The following is a 20612-nucleotide window of genomic DNA, read 5'->3' on the forward strand; positions in this document are numbered from 1 at the left end:
CAATCACACTCAAACATTTCAGGGCTGCCCTCCCTCAGGGGGCGTTCATCATGAAATGACCTTTTAACGCTGCCTTGTGTGTGGGCTTCTCCATCAGGATTTTATCTTTCATTTTTATTTTCTCTCCAACAACATCGTACCGTCACGTTTCATCCGAAGTTCAAAAGATTAAGATTTTCAAAATGAAGTTGATCTTGTTTCACAGCACGATCTGGTCGGTGGGTTTTGGGTTTTTTTTTTGTTTTTGCTGCTTGTGTATGCCTCTCATCTCTCTGTTCAGTATTAAATTATTATCAAGCTTTTGTACATGCAGTCAAATCAAAACAGCTGTTCTTTCAAGAGGGACATTATATTGAATTTAAAACAGTATAATTAATGTTTTGTTCTTTCCTTGATGTGCTCTTATTGCTGATATATTTACGTATGTTTTTGAATTCTTTTTAAAGTGTTGCTAATCTAAATAGTTCACTTGCACAATAAGTATATATAATTATATACAGTATATATCAACATTTGTTTTCCAAAAGGGGGAAACTTTCACTCTCTCCGCTCTATATCATGACTTTTATCTCGAGGAAAGATGGGTTTCTCTTCAAGAAAATGTCGACCGACAGCCTCGACCTATCCGTGACGTGTTATCAAGTGCATGTTTCCTACATTTCCGTTTTGCGTTGTAATCTTTTATGTCCCTCTATTTTATATTGTACATAGTGTATTCTTTACTGTAGATCTGTGCCTCGTTCAGACTTTGGTGAATTTTGATGTTTAAACTTATCATGAATTAAAGAGATACAAGGCTTGTGTGATGATTTGTGGATACACACATAGACATAGCTTTCTAGTGTTTGGGTCTTGGGGTCCAACATTTGTGCCAGCATGCATTAAGGCTTCAATCTAAAAACACCTTCACATGCTCACTGACACTAATACTTTGTGATGGCTCTGCCCACCACTTAGTCTCGCCTCCTGAGACAGCAACACACACACACAAACTCACACTGGCATGTCTACTTTTTTTTTTCCCCCAACAATGAGTCCAGTCACCTAGTTAAGTGAAGTTACATTCTCAACATAGTAGTATTATTTTGGTATTTTTGCAAGACTTTCTTTGTCCACATTTAAGAATTATTTGTGAAAAATCCTCACTTCTTTCTATTTATCAATCCATTCATCAGTTTATTACCTTCTGTCTTGTATTACCTTCTGCAACATACCATTTGTTTTTCTACTTACTTTTGTAACCCAGTGGTGTAAATCACATAAACAATTCCTATGAAAGCTAACAGCGCTGATTCATAATTTTGAAGCTCCTTTCTAATGACATATCATTAGAAATTGTGTGGCGTGTTATTACAGAAAACAGTTATTTCTAGTCAGCCTTGAATGATGTAACACTGGCTATGTGTCAGGAATTAGTAAGCTTATTATTAGTGCAGAGGTGAATCTGACAGGCTTAAAATGTTTGACATATACCCTATAAAAATGACATGGTCACAGGACACAAAGTCACAAGGTTTCATTAAGCATTCTGGGAAGGAAGCAACACACACACACACACACACACACACAAACACACACTGTGTCTAACTCTAGCATTTCATACCTCATAACCCTCGAGAAGCTCAGACTTTGACTAACTTGAACCATCTACATATTTGAGACAATGCAAACATGCAGTATTTGCTTCCGTATAATAAAAATAATTATTGCATAAATATAGGCGTTAACATGAGTGAATTAACACATATATCTAGCTGTAGACTTTCAGTTTATCTTTCTGGGTCATCAGATGAAACCAACTGATTGAGCGAAGAGAAACGATCTAGGGCCTGTATGACAAGCAGTGTCCACGTGTGACAAGTAAGCTGTTTTTCACGCATTCACGCGCTGCGGTGAAACTCCGAGGAAGCTTCTATTGCTGCTCGAACTAATATCGAGAAGAGAGTTTGGACGTACGATTTTCACTTTGGACTGTTTGACTGCGGGTGAAGGTAATAAAAAAGATACAATACGATCCAAGATGGCGCCGCGTATGGATGCCCTGGTGCTTCAGTGCGTTACTTCTGTCTTGTTTTTGTGCATAACTTCTGTGTCTGGGCACTCCTCTGGATATTCTTACACCAGAGAAGAGCTTCTTAACCACAGGACTACAACACCTGTGGATTTATTTCCAATATTTGTCGCATCCGCGGCAGATTTACTGCAGACTCTGATCAGGAAAGTGAGACGCCGAAAGAGAGGTAAGCGAGCCGGCGCACTCGTGCGTCTGAGGAGACGTGGACTGCGAACTGCTGTTCCTGGGATCTTCCTTTCCAATGTACGATCACTCAGGAATAAGACAGATGAACTGGCCCTGATGAGAAGCATGAACAGAGACTTTGCCTCCTCCTGTGTCTTATGTTTTACGGAGACGTGGCTCTGTGAGGACATCCCGGACTGCGCGCTCAAGCTGGAGGGCTTTCATCTGCTGCGCGCGGACCGGCAGGCCTCTCTCTCTGGTAAGACTAAAGGTGGAGGTGTCTGCTTCTACATTAATAGTGGCTGGTGCACAGATGTAACAGTGATTGCTCAGCACTGCTCTTCCTCTCTGGAATACCTTTTCATTCACTGCAAACCGTTTTATTCTCCGCGGGAGTTTGCTTCATTCATCCTGGCCGCTGTTTACATCCCGCCAGATGCGGATGCGCAGGCAGCTCAGTGCGCACTCGCGGAGCAGATTCTCCACACGGAGCGGACATTCCCGGACTCTCTCATCATTGCTCTTGGGGACTTTAACAAAGCCAATCTGAGCCATGAGCTTCCCAAATACAAGCAGTATATTAAATGCCCGACCAGAGAGGAGAGGACATTAGACCACTGTTACAGCACGATCAGCGGGGCCTATCGCGCGGTGCCCCGCGCTTCACTCGGACTTTCTGACCACGTCATGATCCACCTAATCCCTGCGTACAGACAGAGGCTGAAGCTCTCCAAACCTGTCGTGAGGACCAAAAAACTGTGGAGCAACGAGGCTGTGGAGGAGCTTCGCACGTGTTTGGAGACCACAGACTGGGACACAATGAAGGCTGCTTCTAACAGCTTGGACGAGTTTACGGACACTGTCACCTCCTATATCCACTTCTGTGAGGACAGCATTGTGCCATCACGCACCAGGGTGAGTTATAACAATGACAAACCCTGGTTTACTCCTAAACTCAAAAAGCTGTGGCTGGAAAAGAGAAAGGCGTTCAGAAGCGGAGACAGGGACTGCTACAGAGAGGCCAAGTACAGGTTCACTAAAGAAGTGGACATTGCTAAACATCAGCACTCTGAGAAGATGCAGCAGCAGATCTCAGAGAATGACTCGGCCTCTGTGTGGAAAGGTTTTAGGAATATTACAAACTACAAGCCTAAAACCCCCCACTCCACTGATGACTTGCTCTTAGCCAACACCCTTAACGACTTCTACTGCCGTTTTGACGAGCCATCAGGCAGCCTTCACACCTCCAACGACCCCAACAATAGAGACACTTTGGACACTCATTCCCCCACCTCTCCCCCCTCCATAGAGCCATCACCACCTTCAAACCGTTCACCTACAACACCCCCCTCCTCACCCCACACAAAAGAGGATTTCACACCACCTCCTCCCACCACAACTCTTCATATTCATGAAGCAGATGTGAGGAAGCAGTTCAAGAGTCTGAATGCTCGGAAAGCTCCCGGCCCAGACGGCGTGTCTCCTGCCACCCTCAGACACTGTGCAAACGAGCTGGCCCCAGTGTTTTCTGGCATCTTCAACTCCTCACTGCAGGCATGTCATGTGCCTGCCTGCTTCAAGTCCTCTACCATAATCCCTGTCCCCAAGAAACCTAGGATCACTGGACTAAATGACTACAGACCCGTGGCTCTGACATCTGTGGTCATGAAGTCATTTGAGCGCCTAGTTCTCTCCCATCTCAAGACCCTCACGGCCCCCCTCCTGGACCCCCTGCAGTTTGCATACAGAGCCAACAGGTCTGTAGACGACGCCATCAACATGGCCCTACACTTCATCCTGCAGCATCTGGACTCCCCAGGAACCTACGCCAGGATCCTGTTTGTGGACTTCAGCTCTGCCTTCAACACCATCCTTCCAGACCATCTCCGAGGCAAGCTTTCCCAGATGAATGTGCCTGATCCCATCTGCCGGTGGATCACTGACTTCCTGACGGACAGGAAGCAGCATGTGAAGCTGGGAAAGAATGTCTCGGACTCCCGGACTCCCGGACCATCAGCACCGGCTCCCCTCAGGGCTGTGTTCTTTCTCCTCTGCTCTTCTCCCTGTACACCAACTGCTGCACCTCCACCCACCAGTCTGTCAAGCTAATCAAGTTTGCAGATGACACCACCGTTATTGGACTCATCTCGGACGGGGACGAGTCTGCCTACAGGAGGGAGGTTGAACGTCTGGTGTCCTGGTGCAGCCACAACAACCTGGTGCTGAATGCCCAGAAGACAGTGGAGATTATTGTGGACTTCAGGAAGCACACAGCCCCACTCCCCCCCATCATCCTGACTGACACCCCCATCACCTCTGTGGACTCGTTCCGCTTCCTGGGTACCACCATCACCCAGGACCTGAAGTGGGAGCCCACCATCACCTCCGTCATTAAGAAAGCCCAGCAGAGGATGTACTTCCTGAGGCAGCTGAAGAAATTCAACCTGCCAACACGGACGATGATGCAATTCTACACTGCAATCATCGAGTCCATCCTCACCTCCTCCATCACCGTGTGGTACGCTGGAGCCACTATCAGGGACAAACAGAGACTGCAGCGTGTTGTGCGCTCTGCTGAGAAGGTGATTGGCTGCAGACTCCCATCTCTGCAGGACCTGTACAGCTCCAGGACACTGGGGCGTGCAGCTCGGATCTCAGCTGACCCTTCTCACCCTGGACACAGTCTGTTTGACCTGCTCCCCTCAGGCAGGAGGCTCCGGTCCATTCGCACCAGAACCTCTCGCCATAAGAACAGTTTCTTCCCCTCTGCTGTCGGACACATGAACAATAACCATATGACTGTTCCCACCACTAACACATGACCCTACGCTGTGTCACTGCATCATTCCATGTTTGGCACTGATCACCACCTGCACTCATGTATATATCATGTATATATCTATCCACTTAGCACTTTTAATTCTTATTCTTATTTTTATATTTTTATGACAGTATGTTTGCACTGAAGCACCGCAGCAATTTCCTAATGTTGTAAACCTGCTCAACATTTGGCAATAAAACCCTTTCTGATTCTGATTCTGATCACCGGAAATCAAACTGTTTGACCTCCAGAATATAACCCAGCTGAAGAACACACGGGTAAGTTAAGTCAGGCTTAAAACATTTTAAATCATGTTTTTGAGACGTGTGGCAAGGTCGTGACAAATATATGAGACATTTCTTTATTTCTTGATTCATTTTTTCCACAATGTTCTAGGAGTCTGCGGTTAAATACGAGTACAGTCTATTTAAACAAACAACTGACACGTGTTAATCTTAATGGAAAACATTTTCATGTATTTTTTATTGATTAACCCGGACACGTTTACTACTTAGCCTTGCCATGTTTTTAATCAACTCACTGTCTTCTTAATATTTGCGAATCGTGGTTGCTGGAGGCTTGGTATTTTATTGTGAAGGAACTAACCGGAAGTTGTTTGCCTTTTTATTGCTACCTTCACGGCAGCTCTTTTCTCTGCAGACGCGGACTAAGCTGCTGCTGGATGATGGCGTTAGCGGGGCTACTGGTGCTGGAGTGGGGTCTCTACATCAGCTGTTTTGTCTGCGGGATTGTTACCGCAGCGTCTGTCACCATCGTCCAGGTGACTTTTCTAAGTTTTACTAACCTGCTCCATATATTACATGTTGTACGCGTCCTCTTCCGGGTGGACTTACTTTGTAGTGCGTTTGTCTATCCCAGAAAGTTTAGCAAAAAAGAAACAAACTTCTTATTTTATTTTTTGAAGAAAAATCCTTTAAACATAATTCAGCATACAGTGTTACAGATTTATATTTTCAAGCTACTATAATTGTTTTCGTACAGCTGCGCAGTTACACGGTAATTAAAAGCAGCGCGAGGGATTAAAAAACTGACACGCGCTTCCACTTTCAGTCCAGTTCTGCCCACTCTGTCATTGCCTTCGGCATTTCAACTCTAATTTCTCCATATTTTTAATGTTTTTGGACTCTAGACATCGGAGAAGTTACTTCTCGAAAAATGTACCACAAACTTTTAGCGAAGTGTCACACGAGCATTGTTGTGTGTCAACAACTGTTCGTTGTGTTAGCTTAACAGACGCTCGGAAATGCGTGATATGCACGTGAAATTGTGAACGTGCGTGTGCGCGCGCAGGTTTTTAACTGTACCTCGATGCTTTGCTCATCATGTGACCCAGACGCCTATCGTGCCCAATTTGGCTCCCTGCTGCTCATTTATAGACGTCAGATGCAACCGTTGATGCGCTTATTGTGGTGAAGCGGAACTCAAGCTTTTTAGTGACCCCCTCCCAACCTCTGTCTCTCTTTTTTACTCAGGGTAATTTCGGAGGTCACTGTATGCTGTACGGAGCGGTCAGCTATAATGCCACGTCCAAGCTCATCGGAGTCCAGTCGTCCACATCCTCCTCTTTGTGTTACTTTGTGTCGGCCATATCAATCATGGTGGCAGTGGTGTGTTTCTCTCTGTCTGTGTACTGGGTGTACACTTTCTGCAGCGAAGGGGAACTCAAAAGGTGACCACATGCTGTGTGTGTGTTTTTCACGACAAAGTACAGAGTTGCAGTGTTTGTGTGGGTTTAAAAACAATTTTAATCGTCAGTGTTTTCCTTCAAATATTGCATAAATGCTGGCCTGCTCTGTCATTGTGTCGTTCTTTTGAGCTTGATTTGCCAGCTGCAAGAAAGGATATTTTAAGCATCTCGTAGACAGAATTTAACAGATGTCTGCGTGCACTTTTAGGCTGATTTCTTTAGTTTAAACTGATTGATTACCCAGGAAAATAAGTGTGCATGTAAACATTGTTCTCTGTAGCCAACATAAGCAAAAGAAGCTACAAATACACTTAGAAAAAGTTGAATTTTTGTCAGAGGTTTAAACTGGCATCATTTAAGTAGCTCCTGAAGCTGAACTTAAAGTTGTAGCGATGTAGCACAGAATAAGCTGCAGAGCTGATACAGAGAAGCAGAAATGCATGTGCCATACCACGGCATGGCGACACAATCACACATTAGCTTGCATTTTGTAGTTTGACATCCTTCTTCTGTTTTGCCTCACTTTAAAGAGCACAGTGCTGTTCTCCCGCTCTTATCTGCTTGTTTTTTCTCCTCCTTCACAGGGAGAATGTGTGGATGAACGTGATTATTGCCGTCTCCGGCGTTTTCCTGTTCTTCCTGCTCGTCACGGGCTGCATGTTGAAGATCGGGCGCGACACGCTCTGCTCGTCTGTCACGAAAAACGTCCCCAACACTACCAGGTGACACCTGCACTCATCCACACCTGGCACAGGACCAAACGCTTTCGTCAACACTCGCATATGAAAATGAAAATAACATTTGAAAGCTAGGGAGCGTCACTTTGTGTGTTTTCTGTTTTTTTTCCCCCTTTTTCTCCTTTCCAAAGCTTCACTTTACCCACCCACCCACGTTCTCTTAGAGCTCTATATGAAGCCATATGAAGGTAGATTTAGTTATAACCATCTAGTTATTTTACTCTTGGCCTTTGTCTGTCTTTCAGGATGCCCTTTTTCCTTTTAAAAATGTCATCAGCACACAGTTTTTCATCCTTGGCTACACTGTAATCCTCTGAAAGGGCGAGCACTTAAAAGAGAAGCAAAGACGTGCATGGTGTTGTTAGTTTTTAATTGCTTGTTTTGAGCTCCACTTACTTTGATGTCATGTAACTGCAGCTTTCCACTGCTTCCTCTGACAAAACTGCCTGCAGTTTTTCTATTTGTTCATAGAATCAGTGACCAATAATCAAGACTAAATTCATATAAGACAAATCCAAAATGAATTAAATCATAACCCCGGATTTCTTTTAAACTGTCTAATGCTCAATGTTTTTCTGTGTGCAAAGTTGTGAAAAAGCCCAGTCTGAAAAATGGGCCAGCCCACTTGATGGAGAGAGGTTCTACAGCAGTCTACATAAAGCCGAGGTCGGTACTTCATTCACTTATTTTATGCTTTTGGCTGGAGTCACATGGTCCACACATACTAGCTCCTGTAATGCTTAACATAAAGAAGCATTATTATGAACTGGAGTCCTGCAACACTACAAAAACCCACGAATAAAGAGATGTAGTCAAAGTTAGCATAGCATATGTGTTCAGATTTAGGTAAAAGAGCCTCCAGTACATCTTGCGTGTCATGTTGTTTCCTTCTCAGACGGCAGTGTGGATCAACTTCTTCTTCTGGCTCATCATCGGGGTTTTGGTGATCATCCAGAGGCGTCGGGGCTCAGCGTCCAAGCTGATTGGAGCCGCACCAACTGGAAGCCTTTTCGGGGAGACGGGTGTGACGCCCGAAGAGACTGAGCCGTTTTTCAACCGTCCTGGAAGGCCCCAGTGAGAACGGGTGTGAGCGAGGGGGTTATAAAAGCACATAAGACCAAATAGTGGGAGCGGGTGTGGAAAAAGGTTAAATGAAGTGTTTTAAGGATTTCAGTGAACAACATTTTGAGAATGCACGTGGAAGGTTTTGCAGATATTAGATTTTGGGTTTAACAGTATGTATAAAGCACCACAAAACCAAAACTCCGCTCGACGAGGATGGGATTTGAACCCATGCGTGCAGAGCACAATGGATTAGCAGTCCATCGCCTTAACCACTCGGCCACCTCGTCACCTGAATGCACAAGCATGCAGAGCCTGTCTGTCTGTGTCAGGACACACTGGAAACACTGAAGCGCTGTCAGGCGCTGGTACTGAATTTACCCATTTCCCACATCTCACCCGCCGCGTCACATCTACGTCTGTGGACTCCACAGAAACGTATCTGTTTTTTATTCAGAGCGAGCTTGTGTTGGGTTTGTTTACACAGCCAACGAACGGGAGGGTGTTTATCACAAGGTTTGATTTTATAATTTAACTGTGCTCAGATGTACTTTTGACGAGTAAGACTAAGAATTTTCTACATAAAACACTTTTTTCTTTTTACTGATTTCACAAAACCGGAATCTGCCATAGACTTTTTTTAACACATTTTATTTTTGTTGACTGTAAAATCCTAAAACACTGCATTGTCTTCAAGTTTAAGGTGTCAACACGTGGCTTTAAAGATCGCTTAGTATTGATCTGTGTGGTGATTATGTCATTAGAAACTAAAAAGAAATAAAAAGAAAAACAGGAAGACGTTTCACTGTTTGTTTGTTTTTTGATTGTTGATTGTTGTGTGACACTGACTTTTACAACCTTTAACCAAAGAAGCGTCTGAGGCTGTTCTGCTGAAATCTGCTGCTGGGTTCATCCACACTGATTCAGTATGCTTCTTTTTGATGAATTATTTTGATTTGACTTGAAACATTTGTTGGTGACCACAGGTAGTTAGCTTACAGTGCCACCGTCTGATGAAACACGCTGCAGCTGAACACTGGAAATAACGTTTAGACGTTAAAAAATTGAAATTCTAACCTTTTCTAAGCTCGGGCCTGACGTTCAGTGAGGTGTGCTTCTTACATCTGACTGTGTGTTTGCAATGCTGCGCTTTATTTGTGACATTTCTGGACATGCTCATGTTTGTCGTGGGGAACAGGCATATGGAAACGTTGAATAATGTCTCCCTCTAGTGGCTAATAATAAATAAAGATTCACTTGCACCAAGTCATGTGGCTTTATTGTCAACCGTGTGCACATACATTTAAGACCACATACATTTAAGACCACTGTGGGGAATATTTATTGTCTGAAAAAGCTAGTTTTATACAAACCTTAAAGTGCATTATTCTATCAATACTGCTCAAACTAATCATTCCTGGTGACTTGCAACAGCCGACTAAAGCATAACTTGAACTGATATTCCAGGCTGAGCGTCTAAATGAGCTACTTTCCCCTTCCCTGATCAAAATAGACCCAATAAGCTGCTCTTACAACACGTCACCCTGAACTATCTAATCTCTGGATTGCCTGACCTTACTTGAGCCTGAGGTAACAGCTAATCCTCACTGAAGAGAGGAGGAAGACACTGGAGAGACGGCCACAGGTCAGAAACTGAAGGACGTGAAGAGCGTACTGGCATTTCAAAGGGGAAAAAGAATCACCAGTGGTCCTGTTAAACGAGCTTCTACAGCCACTTCCACCATCTGCACCTATAGCAGGGTCTGCTGGAGGTTTCTTTAAAGTATCTGTAATTGACAGCAAAAAAAGAGCGAAGGATAGAGCACCCTGGAGGACGGCGAGCCCTGCCTGCAACCTGAGTCTCAGAAGAAAACCACAAGGGTCGAGATAAAGCTGATTTTGGAGTCTGTGGTAAGACATCGTCACATGTTGCTTTGCTGTTACTCTTTGGCTGCTAATTAGAAAAAACAACCTGTGATTTTAGAAATCAGTGTTTTTGTAAAGAGCAAAACAGTGGCACGAGTTTTGGAGATGGGTAAGGATAAAAGAGAAACATAGAGAGGAGCAGTGGACACTGCAGGCTAAGCCATGATAAGCCTCTTTAAGCTACTTCACTTTCCACAGATCAAATGTTCTGTTTTAAACCTGTTGATCTGTGCTGGACTTTTAACAGCCAGCTATTGATTCACTTTATCTGTGTTTTTGGCAGGAAAGCTCCAGCCCCCTGCCAAATCAGACGGCACAAAATCTGTAAAACAGAGCTGAGTCCTTAAATCTCAGATTTAAATAGGAGCGAGCCCTTCAACCGCCAGCTTTACCGTCACTCAGATCCATTCAGGTTTGACCCCTGACCTCCATCCATCCCTCTATCCCCGCTCAGGACATGTCTCGCGACCAGTGCGATTCGGTGGCGGTGAGCGTGGAGTCCCTCCTCACTGACGCCAAGAGGATGCAGATGCAGTGCCGTGAACGCAGCGAGCAGCTCTCCGTCGCCGCCGCGCAGCTGAGGACGGAGTCGGCCGCCCTGAGGGAGCAGTGCGAGGCCACCCAGCTCGACATGGCTCTAATCCGCCGGCAGCTGGAAGAGCTGAAAGACACCAAGGCTGCCTTTGAAGCAAGGGAGAGGCAGGCACGTAAACTCAGCAAGCAGCTGTGAGAAAAACGAGGGAAGGTGGAAGATGCTGAAGTCATGAACTGTGATGCAACATCCCATTTAAAGTAACCGATCAGCAGCTTAGATAAAGGAAGGAAGGTCTGACAAAAGAAAGAAGGAGAGAGATAAAAGGATCAGCAAGACAATGAAGGGAAAAATGAAGGAATGAGATGGAACTTGAATCCATCTCCCACAAACCCGAGAGTATAACTTCAAGCAGACCCATGTTTATGACAGCTACCCTTAAAAATGTAATCCAGAGGACAAAGAAAGATTTTAACCTGGAGTTTAGTGAAAGAGGGGGAAAGCACTTTGTCATTATCTACAGCTCTGTCTTTACCTTGTAAACACATAATTGAACTTCACTCCTCTCACATCAAATAAATGATTCCCACACACACTGGTCTCCACATGTCTCCTTTAGAGCGTTTTTTTCAGCTTCATGCAAACTCTTTGATCTACTAACCTGCATATAAATGTGCAGGTTAGGTTAATTAGACTGAGAGTGAAGACAAAGAACGGCACACCTTCAGCAAAGATCATTTGAAATGGTCCTATTTCAGTGGGCAGAGGTGAATATGAAGCCCGGCACCAGTTGTACTTCACATCAGTACACTGTGACACCCTCGATCTAGAGACTGCGATCAGGCAAAGGGACACAAGTAGGAACAACGTATGGACGAGCATGTTAGTTCGATTTCTTAGAAAGTTTATGTAACATTATTTTGTCTGTATTGAATCGACAGAAAACTGAGGAAAGATAAATTTTCTTTATAGGTGAAATGTTTTTGACATAGTTTTAAAGATCTGTACACAGACCAGGATGTGAATATTTGACTCCTCAGATTCTTCTTTGTTGGTAGATGTTTCGTTTTATAACAGGGTTTTGGGTATTTGTTTCAAATGTGGACATATTTACCTGGTCAGCCTGGGTTCCTGCCACCTCTCTCATGCTTTAGCTCACTATCACCTTACTGACTTCTCAAAGCGATGCACATTTACATGTGCCAGCTATTTATGATTTGAACTTATGATTTTCTTGTGTATTCGCTTTAAAATTCACTAGTTGAGTTGAGGTGCTTCAGGTCGGGTCATAGACCCAGGACACCCCGGAGAGATGTCTCAGCTGACCCGGAGGCAGAGAGGGAGCTCTGGGCTTTTTTGCTTAGGCTGCTGCCCCCAACCACACCATCATGAGCTTTCTCACTGTCACCACCTTTTATTTCCTCTGGTGCCCTAAAGATCAGCTGAAACTAATCTGAAGATTATTTTTAGTTGCACTTCTTGTAATTACAGATCAAAAGATCCTTTATTTCCAGAGAGACTGAACCCAGAACACGCAGGAGCAAGTAGCGGTCTGAGAGGAGGCCGTTGGTCTTTGAGTGCGTTTTGTGGCTAGTTAACCTTCTGTCTCCCTCCACAGGAGCTGCCATTTCAGTGACCTGTAGCTGACTCTCCACTGTTCCTGCTGCTTCTCCTCCAAACCCCCCCAAAAACAAACTGAGGACATTTTAAAGCTGCATTAATCCAACCTCATGCACACTGGGCTGCCCAGCATTCATTCACATAAATTGCTCACCTGTGGTGATGCTCAGCAGAAACATTCAAACATGTTGATTTTCCACCTGCATAAGAACCAGTTTATTTATTTATTTCACAATCAGTCAAGATCCTGATCAGATTTTTAAAAATAAAGATAAATTCTGCCACCTGCTGGACGTTTTTAAGTTTGCTTAGCCACCTTTTCTATGGTGTAAAGATGTGCCGGTGGTCAGGATGGCTGAAAACATGGTTCAGCCTGTGTATTCGGTCCTGCTCATGAACTCTTAGAATTTGTTAATTGGTGTAATTAACACGTGATGATAGTGAGTTTCATGTCATTTGATCAGATACGCGTGTTTTCTGCACAGTCGCTGGGTGTCCAATGTGAACATTGCTTATCAGAAGCTTCTTTTCCTTCCTCTCCCACCAGCTTCCAGGCAGTCAGCAACTTTTGTGCAAGACAACACACAACTGCAACAACACAATATGATCAAACATATCCAAGACAGCCGAGTATGTCTCAGTGATTCTGACTCACACCGACAGACACACAAAAAAAAGACAGACAAAAAGGTTGTGTGCTAAAAGATTAGATTTTCAATCAGCATTATAAATCATTCTATAAATACATGGTTGTCATATCGTTAAGAACGTCTTTTAAATAGCAATAGATAACAAACAAGCAGTAGGGTGGTAGGCAGGTGGGATCAAAAGCGCAGAAAAACAACTCAACAGTCTGCTGGGCTTCAACGAGACAAAACCTGAACTGGAAATAGCTGGGAACGTGAGTGTGTGTTAAGTTTGGTGTCGCTGTTGCACAGATCCGCCTTTCATCACCGCTCTGAAAGACAAAACAGGATCGTTTAGAGACCAAACCTTTTCAGTTTGCTGCGTTAATAAAAGACGATTGGAGCAGACTTACTTTCAACTTTCTTTTTTAGTGGCGACAGAGCTGCTTTCGCCTGAAAAACAGAGACGCTGTTTACACGATCGGACGCAGGCTGGTGTACACACCCTGAAGCTGCATCTTTATCGACTGACAGCTGAAGAATCTGGGAAGTCAAAGGGAACTTTTACAAGTGATTTCTGACCTTCTTGATAGCAGTCCAGTCTTCAAGGATGTCGATGTCTCTCAGCATGTAGACGATGAAAGGCCCTGTGAGACAGAGGCAGTCATATTGAGAGACTGAGACTGAAAACTAAACAGAAACAAGAAAACACACTCTGGAAACTAATTGAATCTAAGCTTAATTTAAAAACAATATATAAAATGATATATAACCAATAATAATAACTATGATTCTGCCTTTTGATCGTAGTTGTTGTGTTCTTGCCTTCTGTAGGATTTCCAATGGAAATATCTGACAAAAATGGCTTGCAAGTAAATGACCTTTTCATCAAGCTATAGCACAGACCACTGCTCTGCGACGATATGTTTTAATTGTGTAATAAAGGGTTAACTTCCAATTTACACACCATATAAAAATGTCTGCACTTTGGCGGAAACAGGAAGTACAACCCAAAGAACCCCGTCCCCACAGTGAAGCATGGTGGTGGAAGTATTATGCTGTGGGGATGCTTCAGTGTCTGGAACTGGGAATCTCATCAAAGTGGAAGCAAAACCTCAAGCAGTCCGCAGCAAAACTGAGTCTTTGCTTTGGCTTCCAGCACAACAACAAACAGATAATAATAAAGTAATAATAGTTCTCGTGAAATTTCTATGTGAAAAGTAAATCTGGGTAAAAACTAGCTATGGAAAACTATGTTAAAAACATATATTGCTCTGTTTAGCAGCACTTAAACAATAAGACGGGAGCTCATCTCCTCATCTGTATATGTACACATCAGCGCTGGTGAGGCTCCTCACACGTGGTGCTTACCTGAAACCAAAGCTACTTTCTTTTTCTTCTCAGATCGACCCAGCAGGTTCTTTCTTTTGCACTTCTTGCCCCTCAGCTCATCGCTCCACTCTGGACAGACAGAATCCACCATATACAACTCCACTAAAATGAATTGTTTTGAACACTTTCACTCAGTACTTCAGTTTTATAACCTTTGCGTACTTTATGTGTACGTAACAGCTTTGCGATTGACACGTACCTGAGGTGAGGTCTATATTCTGCCTGTCCTCCTCCAGCCTCCTTATCTTTTCCAGTAGCTCGCCCTTCATGGCGTCAAACAGCAGCGTTCGCTCACTCTGTAAAACACGTGTAGATACAAACAAGCGCGTTAGTTCTCTTTTAGTTGAGAATATTAAGTCTCCAGTAGGAAAGCAGAATGCGGTTGAGAGTGCACGTGCGCGCTACCTCCAGGTGCTGCCTCGCTCCTTGCACTTCACATTCATGCTTGTGTTTGATGACCTGCAGACACAGCTCCCTGTACACTCCTGCACAAAGAGACAGCCAAAGGTGTCTGAGGAGGTCATACTGGCATTATGTGCACTGCTACTCCATTACTGTTTGGTTAAACACACATTAGCAATGCTCTATAAGTAAGTGCTGCATTTGGAGGGTCCAAAACAATCTAAATATTTAATAGGACCCTGAACCAGAAATGCATTCTGGGTAAACAACTACCTTGAGGCATCACACTTTTTCCTTATTGATTTAAAGGTACGGTCAGTTGTTGTTTTTTTAGGTTATTTAATAGGAAAAATTAATTACTCATAAATATACACTGATTTGTGTGAAATTAAGTCTTCCAACAAATTGATGCTGCAACTGATCCAAAACTTAAAATGATGAAAATCCACTAAAAATCCACAGGAACGAGCTTTGTGTCATTCATGGCTTCAGACTCAAGAATAATGTCTGTTTTTTCATCTGAGCAGGTGTCGCCTTCACCAAAAAAGTGAGAACACAAAGGAAGTCAGGACTCACAAACACATGAAAACTAGCATAAACACTCTTGATTATTCCCGATGTTGGTGCAATTCCTTATTATCAGCAGATTAGACATTAGACACTAACATCATGCCATCTAAGGTTAGGCTCGAGTCTGCTATAAAAATCACACATCACACTGTATGAAAGCTTATTCGCCAAGTGTCCGAGTCCACAAATGTTAGCTCTACTTAGGGCTGGGCCGTATCACTACTGCTAGCCTCGCGGAGTGATACGTACTGTGCTTCAACATAATATTACCGTGTTGTGTGTGTGTGTGTGTGTGTGTTTTAACCTCTTTTCAAGTTTTGTGGATATTATACATGGTTATGCTGAGGATATGTCGGCCAATTTCCACAATTATATCGTCAGTTATATCGTTAGGTAAACAGCATCCTGACAGCCTACACTCACTACAGACAAATGGCAGCCAAGGTTGTTTGCACTACAGTGGTATTGGACTTGATTAGGATTTTATTTATTTATTTTTCTATTTATTTTTCTGTACCAGCCACTTGTGTCCGTATCTGCATGCTGTTCTGTAGTGCAGCCAGCGGTTCTCTGTATTCGCCGGCCTTTCCCGTCAGCACCTCGTCCAGCTTGACTTTCACCTGGTTTAGCCGTTCCCGAAACAACCTGCAATCACACGGTGAAATCAGCCTCAACAACAGGCGGCTCAGGCATCGAAAAAAGAGAAGGATAAAGTGTTGAATCCCTTTTCCCCCCTGCTTCAAAAATTACTTCTCTTTCAGCTCCTGGAATTGTTTCTCCAGATCCATCATCTCATCCAGACATTCTCCTCTTCTCCTCTCGCAGTCTTCATCATCCATCTCTACATAGGACAAAGAGAAAAAAGAAAAGGTGGCGTCGATTACATTGCGTCTCTCTTTTTATATAAGCAGTATAAACGTTAGTGGAGCATTTTGAGTTTTTTTTTTTTTTTTTTTACCTGAGCTCTCTTCTTCCTCTTCCTCCTCTTCCTCCTCGTCACTATCTTCCAAGTCGGTCTCCCTCTCCTCCGTACTTTCCTCCATGGTCTCCTCGGCTCCTCCCCCTCTTGTTCCTTCATTCTCTCTGGGTTCTTCCACCTCTCCGTTGGCCTCGGGGAGCTGCGACTCACCCTCTGCCTCCATCTCCTCCTCCGGCTCCTTCACAGGGGGTTGGGCGGGCATGGAAGCCGGAAACTATGTTCGGCATTAATAAAAATATCACATAAAACTAAAGACTGTTTGTGTTAAAGCATTCAGGTGCAATGCAGTTTGGCATCAGAGCAGTTTAACTTGAGCCCAGAGCCCATAGATGCAACGATTTATTTAAAAAAAATGTGCAAAAATCGAATTTATACAATTCTAACAAGCTTGAAAGTAAATATTTAGTATGACCACATTTATTCCTCAACACAGCCAATTCTATCCAGATATGTTTGTACTGCATTAGCAGAAGAGGTGGGCAATATGGCCTCAACAATATAGCACAGTATTGTCACATAATAAAATGAAAGAATACATTCAGCCTGCGATGTTGTACGTTGGGCCAAAGTTTTTAACCTGTTGCTTAAAACCCTTCTCTGCCACATGTAGCTGCATCTGTAATTTCCATCCACAGTTTGCTCTTCCTGTCATGTGGAGTGCGACCAGCGAGTGCTCCAGCTGCGCTCGGTGGAGTCATTTGCTTACATTTGGGTCACACACCACCAGCTGCTAGTATCTCCTCCTTTGTAGCCTGGGTGTACTCGATGATGTGTTTTTGCCTCAAGTGATGAAACAAGTCTGTTATTTCTACATTTAGCTGGAACAGTTTTCTTGCATATTGTGCTTTGTTGGAGGTCTTTTAGCTACATTTTTTTAAAATTGGGATAATGTTGAAAATCTGAAGCTACTTTTTGTGTTCGCATTTCCACTGTGCTTTATAGACAGCTGCATACTCGGTGTTGTACCTCTCTCGAAGATAAAGGCAGTTTGAGCCAAAACAAAATTCAAATTTGCCTGCTTCCTGTTATGTGTAGACACACCACTGGTTCATCAACTGAGTTAGGTTAATTTTCTTGAATAATTCATAGGTCAGTGTTAAGCGGCATAACAAACAAACATTCAGGTAGATGGGGGCAGCTGTGGCTCAGGTGGCAGAGCGGGTTGTCTACCAATTGGAAAGTCGCTAGAGAAAAGTACTGTATGAATGTGTGTGTGTGATTGGATGAATGAGACTTGCAGTAGAAAATTAATTGAGCTGAAAGCCACTATAAATACCAGCTCGTTTACAAGTACTGCAATTTAACCCAGAAAATTGTGCTTCATGTAAGCTAAGTCTTACTTGTTGGGTGCATATATAATTTTTCTAAAAAAGTTGTATAAATAAGTAAATAATAATAATGAAAATAGTAATAATGATATATTACCAAAGTGTCTGTTAAACTTTATTTCATTGACATCCGTGTTTGAATTATTCTTGACTTACGCTACACACAACTCCAAAGGGCACATCCTAAATATAGACTTTATAAAGAATCACACTTCAAAAACATATTTTTGTCCAGAAAATATGGTGGACAATTCAATTATGTTATAAATTATATGTAAAAAGCTGCATAAGCACACAATTAATGTCCCAACAACATTAAACTCAAAAATATAAAACACTGACTGGGATGTTTACAACAACGAATACATCTGAAAATAACATAAATTGTCAGGGGTCAGATTTCATATTTTACAGTCTGTAAAAAATAAAACAAGGCAAAACATTGTGCTGTTAAAACTAAGACCTGCCCGTGGATTAATAACAGTGAAATTTTGCTTACTCAGTAGACGGAGTGGAATAAGGTTTAACAGCAGACTGAGGACGTGGGACCCCCGAGCTACTGTATGGCCTCCATAACCTGCAAGTGAACTGCAAAAAACACAACACAACACCGGAAATGACATGACCGGCCTCACAGACATACAGGCAACAACAAGCTAAAATAACGCAGTCTTGCTTATCCCTCATAAAACAGACCTTCAGAAAAAAGTTTATAACTGAAATATCACTTTAAAGTTGCTCCACAATTTGGCTTCAACAATTAATGGGGGTCTTATTTGTTACCTTACCGGAAGTCCCATCTCAATCGGTCTAACTTTATCTTTTAGCTTCCGGGATGTCAAAGTAAAACCGTGTACGTTATAACAGCTACGGCGGTGCACAGAGTAAAATAAAATGCCCAAATTAGCCTGAAACCTATTGTATTGAACGCGAAATTAATTGTAATTCCCCTCAAAATAACAGAGACGCCTTTGTTGCATTTTCTTTTAAAATTAGCGGGAACTACACCACGGACAAGTCAAGTGCAACACTAGCTAACAATTGAAACCCCGCAGCGACAGAATGACTGCCTGTTCATCACATTGTCCGAATACTCATCTTATTTAATGGCCAAGTGTTTTCTCTTAGAGTGTGTGCCGGTTCGTAGAAGAAAAACAACCATCAAACTCAGTGAAGCATCGCCGGAGGGGCTTCCATACTGACCCTACCTTCCTACAGCGTACGGATTAACAAATAACGTTATCCGTCCACAGATGTAGGCGATGCTGTTTGTAAACAAATAACCCTTCTTTCCATAAATGTGACAGTCAAGAGAAAAGCTCGCTCACCGCGTCCTGTTGTTCCGCTGCGAAAAGTTCAAGTATGATTTACTGTATTTCCATTTTAAAAAGTACTTCCTCTTCGTCCCAGTCTTCTTTAGTTCCACACTTTGCCGGACTCTGAAGCCCGGAAGTTCAGCCAATGAGCGCGGAGACCGAGCACTAAACTGTCCAATAGCAGCGATCAACCCGAAGGTCTCTTGTCCAATCAGAAATACGCAACCAGATCCAGTAAGCCAATTATAATCCAGTTTGTCTTCCTTATTATTCACAAAATGAAGAAATGTTTATCTTTGGGCGAGAAAGATGGCTTATAACCCACTGCGAGTGCGTATAATAGTGAGAAACACATTGTCTCGGTGATATAAGGTGTTTTGGTACAACTTCATGAAGATAGATGTAATTATTTAAAGAGGACACTTAAGGAAGACAAACATATTTCTTCATGAATACTATAGAATTCAGCATACCCGTTGTTTGCAACAAGGATTTGGAGCTGTTTGACCTAAGACTTTGCTTTAATATAATATAATATAATATAATATAATATAATATAATATAAAAACCTAATGCTACAACTGGAGAAAATTGCTTTTTAAAATATAAAACAAAATAAAAAATAATCAAAATTTTACATATATGATTCTAAAAATGCGGTTTATAATTGAACTTATTTTCATTCACGAGGCGCAAATCTGATAATACAATTTAAAGTCCGAGATCTAAGACAAATATTTAATTATAAAATACTTATAGACATGTAGCTTAGCATAGTGTGTACAGGGCGCAGTACTGTACGATCCATTTGTTATTCTTTTTCAATTGCTCTTCCACTGCCAGCACTGTGCAGCTGCTCTGGCACCCCTATACTTAATTATGGTAGTGTGGTCAAATAGGCTGGGTTTGCATTTGTAAGACGCTGTAATTCAGGGGTGTGATGGTGTAATTAAACCCCATACATAGGAGAAGGATCCCAATTTCTTCCCCAAAGTTCTCCTTTTTTTGCTGGTGGGGTAATGTTGGAGCCGTGAACTAAACGTCTGTCCTAACGTCCTTGCAATGTTTAAAACATCAAATCATTTATCCTGTTCTGTTCATTGCTCTCGTTGTTCCCTGAACCTTTGGTGAAAAGTTATGAATGGCATGATGCACTCGTTCACTTAACTTATATTAACCATCCTCCAAGTATGATGGTATTCCTGCAGGTATCCCCAGACATCCTCACCTTCTCAGCAGGTGGACGATGTAGCTGTTATACCAAGTAACCACAAGATGGCATCAAAGTGAGGCAGAAGGGCTCTAGAAGAAGGATTAACAAACAGTACCAAGTACTATAATAAAATACCACACA

General features: G+C 42.8%; 2 protein-coding genes and 1 non-coding gene across 3 annotated transcripts; 1 reads left to right on the forward strand and 2 right to left on the reverse strand.

Moving 5' to 3' along the window:
• The first annotated feature begins 5295 nt into the window (after positions 1-5295).
• tmem179ba (transmembrane protein 179Ba) lies at positions 5296-9368 on the forward strand. Its single transcript, XM_085451517.1, has 6 exons — positions 5296-5338; positions 5706-5841; positions 6554-6750; positions 7353-7490; positions 8093-8171; positions 8401-9368. Exons 2-6 carry the CDS (start codon positions 5743-5745, stop codon positions 8581-8583), a joined length of 696 nt encoding a protein of 231 aa, XP_085307643.1. The 5' UTR covers positions 5296-5338; positions 5706-5742; the 3' UTR covers positions 8584-9368.
• On the reverse strand, positions 8776-8857 carry trnas-gcu (transfer RNA serine (anticodon GCU)). Its single transcript has one exon. It is a non-coding gene; the product is annotated as a tRNA-Ser (tRNA).
• Positions 9369-13336: 3968 nt separating the features above from the next.
• On the reverse strand, positions 13337-19388 carry brms1 (BRMS1 transcriptional repressor and anoikis regulator). The gene is made up of 11 exons (XM_085451518.1): positions 19271-19388; positions 18442-18530; positions 16594-16828; positions 16386-16476; positions 16153-16280; positions 15069-15148; positions 14863-14959; positions 14643-14732; positions 13854-13918; positions 13685-13724; positions 13337-13603 (listed from the first exon to the last, which is right to left on the reverse strand). Exons 3-11 carry the CDS (start codon positions 16814-16816, stop codon positions 13596-13598), a joined length of 822 nt encoding a protein of 273 aa, XP_085307644.1. The 5' UTR covers positions 16817-16828; positions 18442-18530; positions 19271-19388; the 3' UTR covers positions 13337-13595.
• Between the last annotated feature and the right edge of the window lie 1224 nt (positions 19389-20612).

Source organism: Copadichromis virginalis, linkage group LG3, assembly GCF_057382275.1.
Source record: "Copadichromis virginalis isolate Kocher_CV1m ecotype Utaka linkage group LG3, C_Virginalis_male_GT1.1, whole genome shotgun sequence".
NCBI classification, from domain to species: Eukaryota; Metazoa; Chordata; class Actinopteri; order Cichliformes; family Cichlidae; genus Copadichromis; species Copadichromis virginalis.

Excerpts from the sequence above, each read along its gene's own strand:
- tmem179ba (XM_085451517.1), top strand. The coding sequence starts at position 5,743 with ATGATGGCGTTAGCGGGGCTACTGGTGCTGGAGTGGGGTCTCTACATC. Across the intron at positions 5,842-6,553 it reads CGTCTGTCACCATCGTCCAG|GGTAATTTCGGAGGTCACTG; the intron begins GTGACTTTTCTA and ends TTTTTTACTCAG. Across the intron at positions 7,491-8,092 it reads AACGTCCCCAACACTACCAG|TTGTGAAAAAGCCCAGTCTG; the intron begins GTGACACCTGCA and ends CTGTGTGCAAAG.
- brms1 (XM_085451518.1), bottom strand. The coding sequence starts at position 16,816 with ATGCCCGCCCAACCCCCTGTGAAGGAGCCGGAGGAGGAGATGGAGGCA. Across the intron at positions 14,733-14,862 it reads GAATATAGACCTCACCTCAG|AGTGGAGCGATGAGCTGAGG; the intron begins GTACGTGTCAAT and ends CTGTCTGTCCAG. Across the intron at positions 13,919-14,642 it reads GAAAGTAGCTTTGGTTTCAG|GGCCTTTCATCGTCTACATG; the intron begins GTAAGCACCACG and ends TCTGTCTCACAG.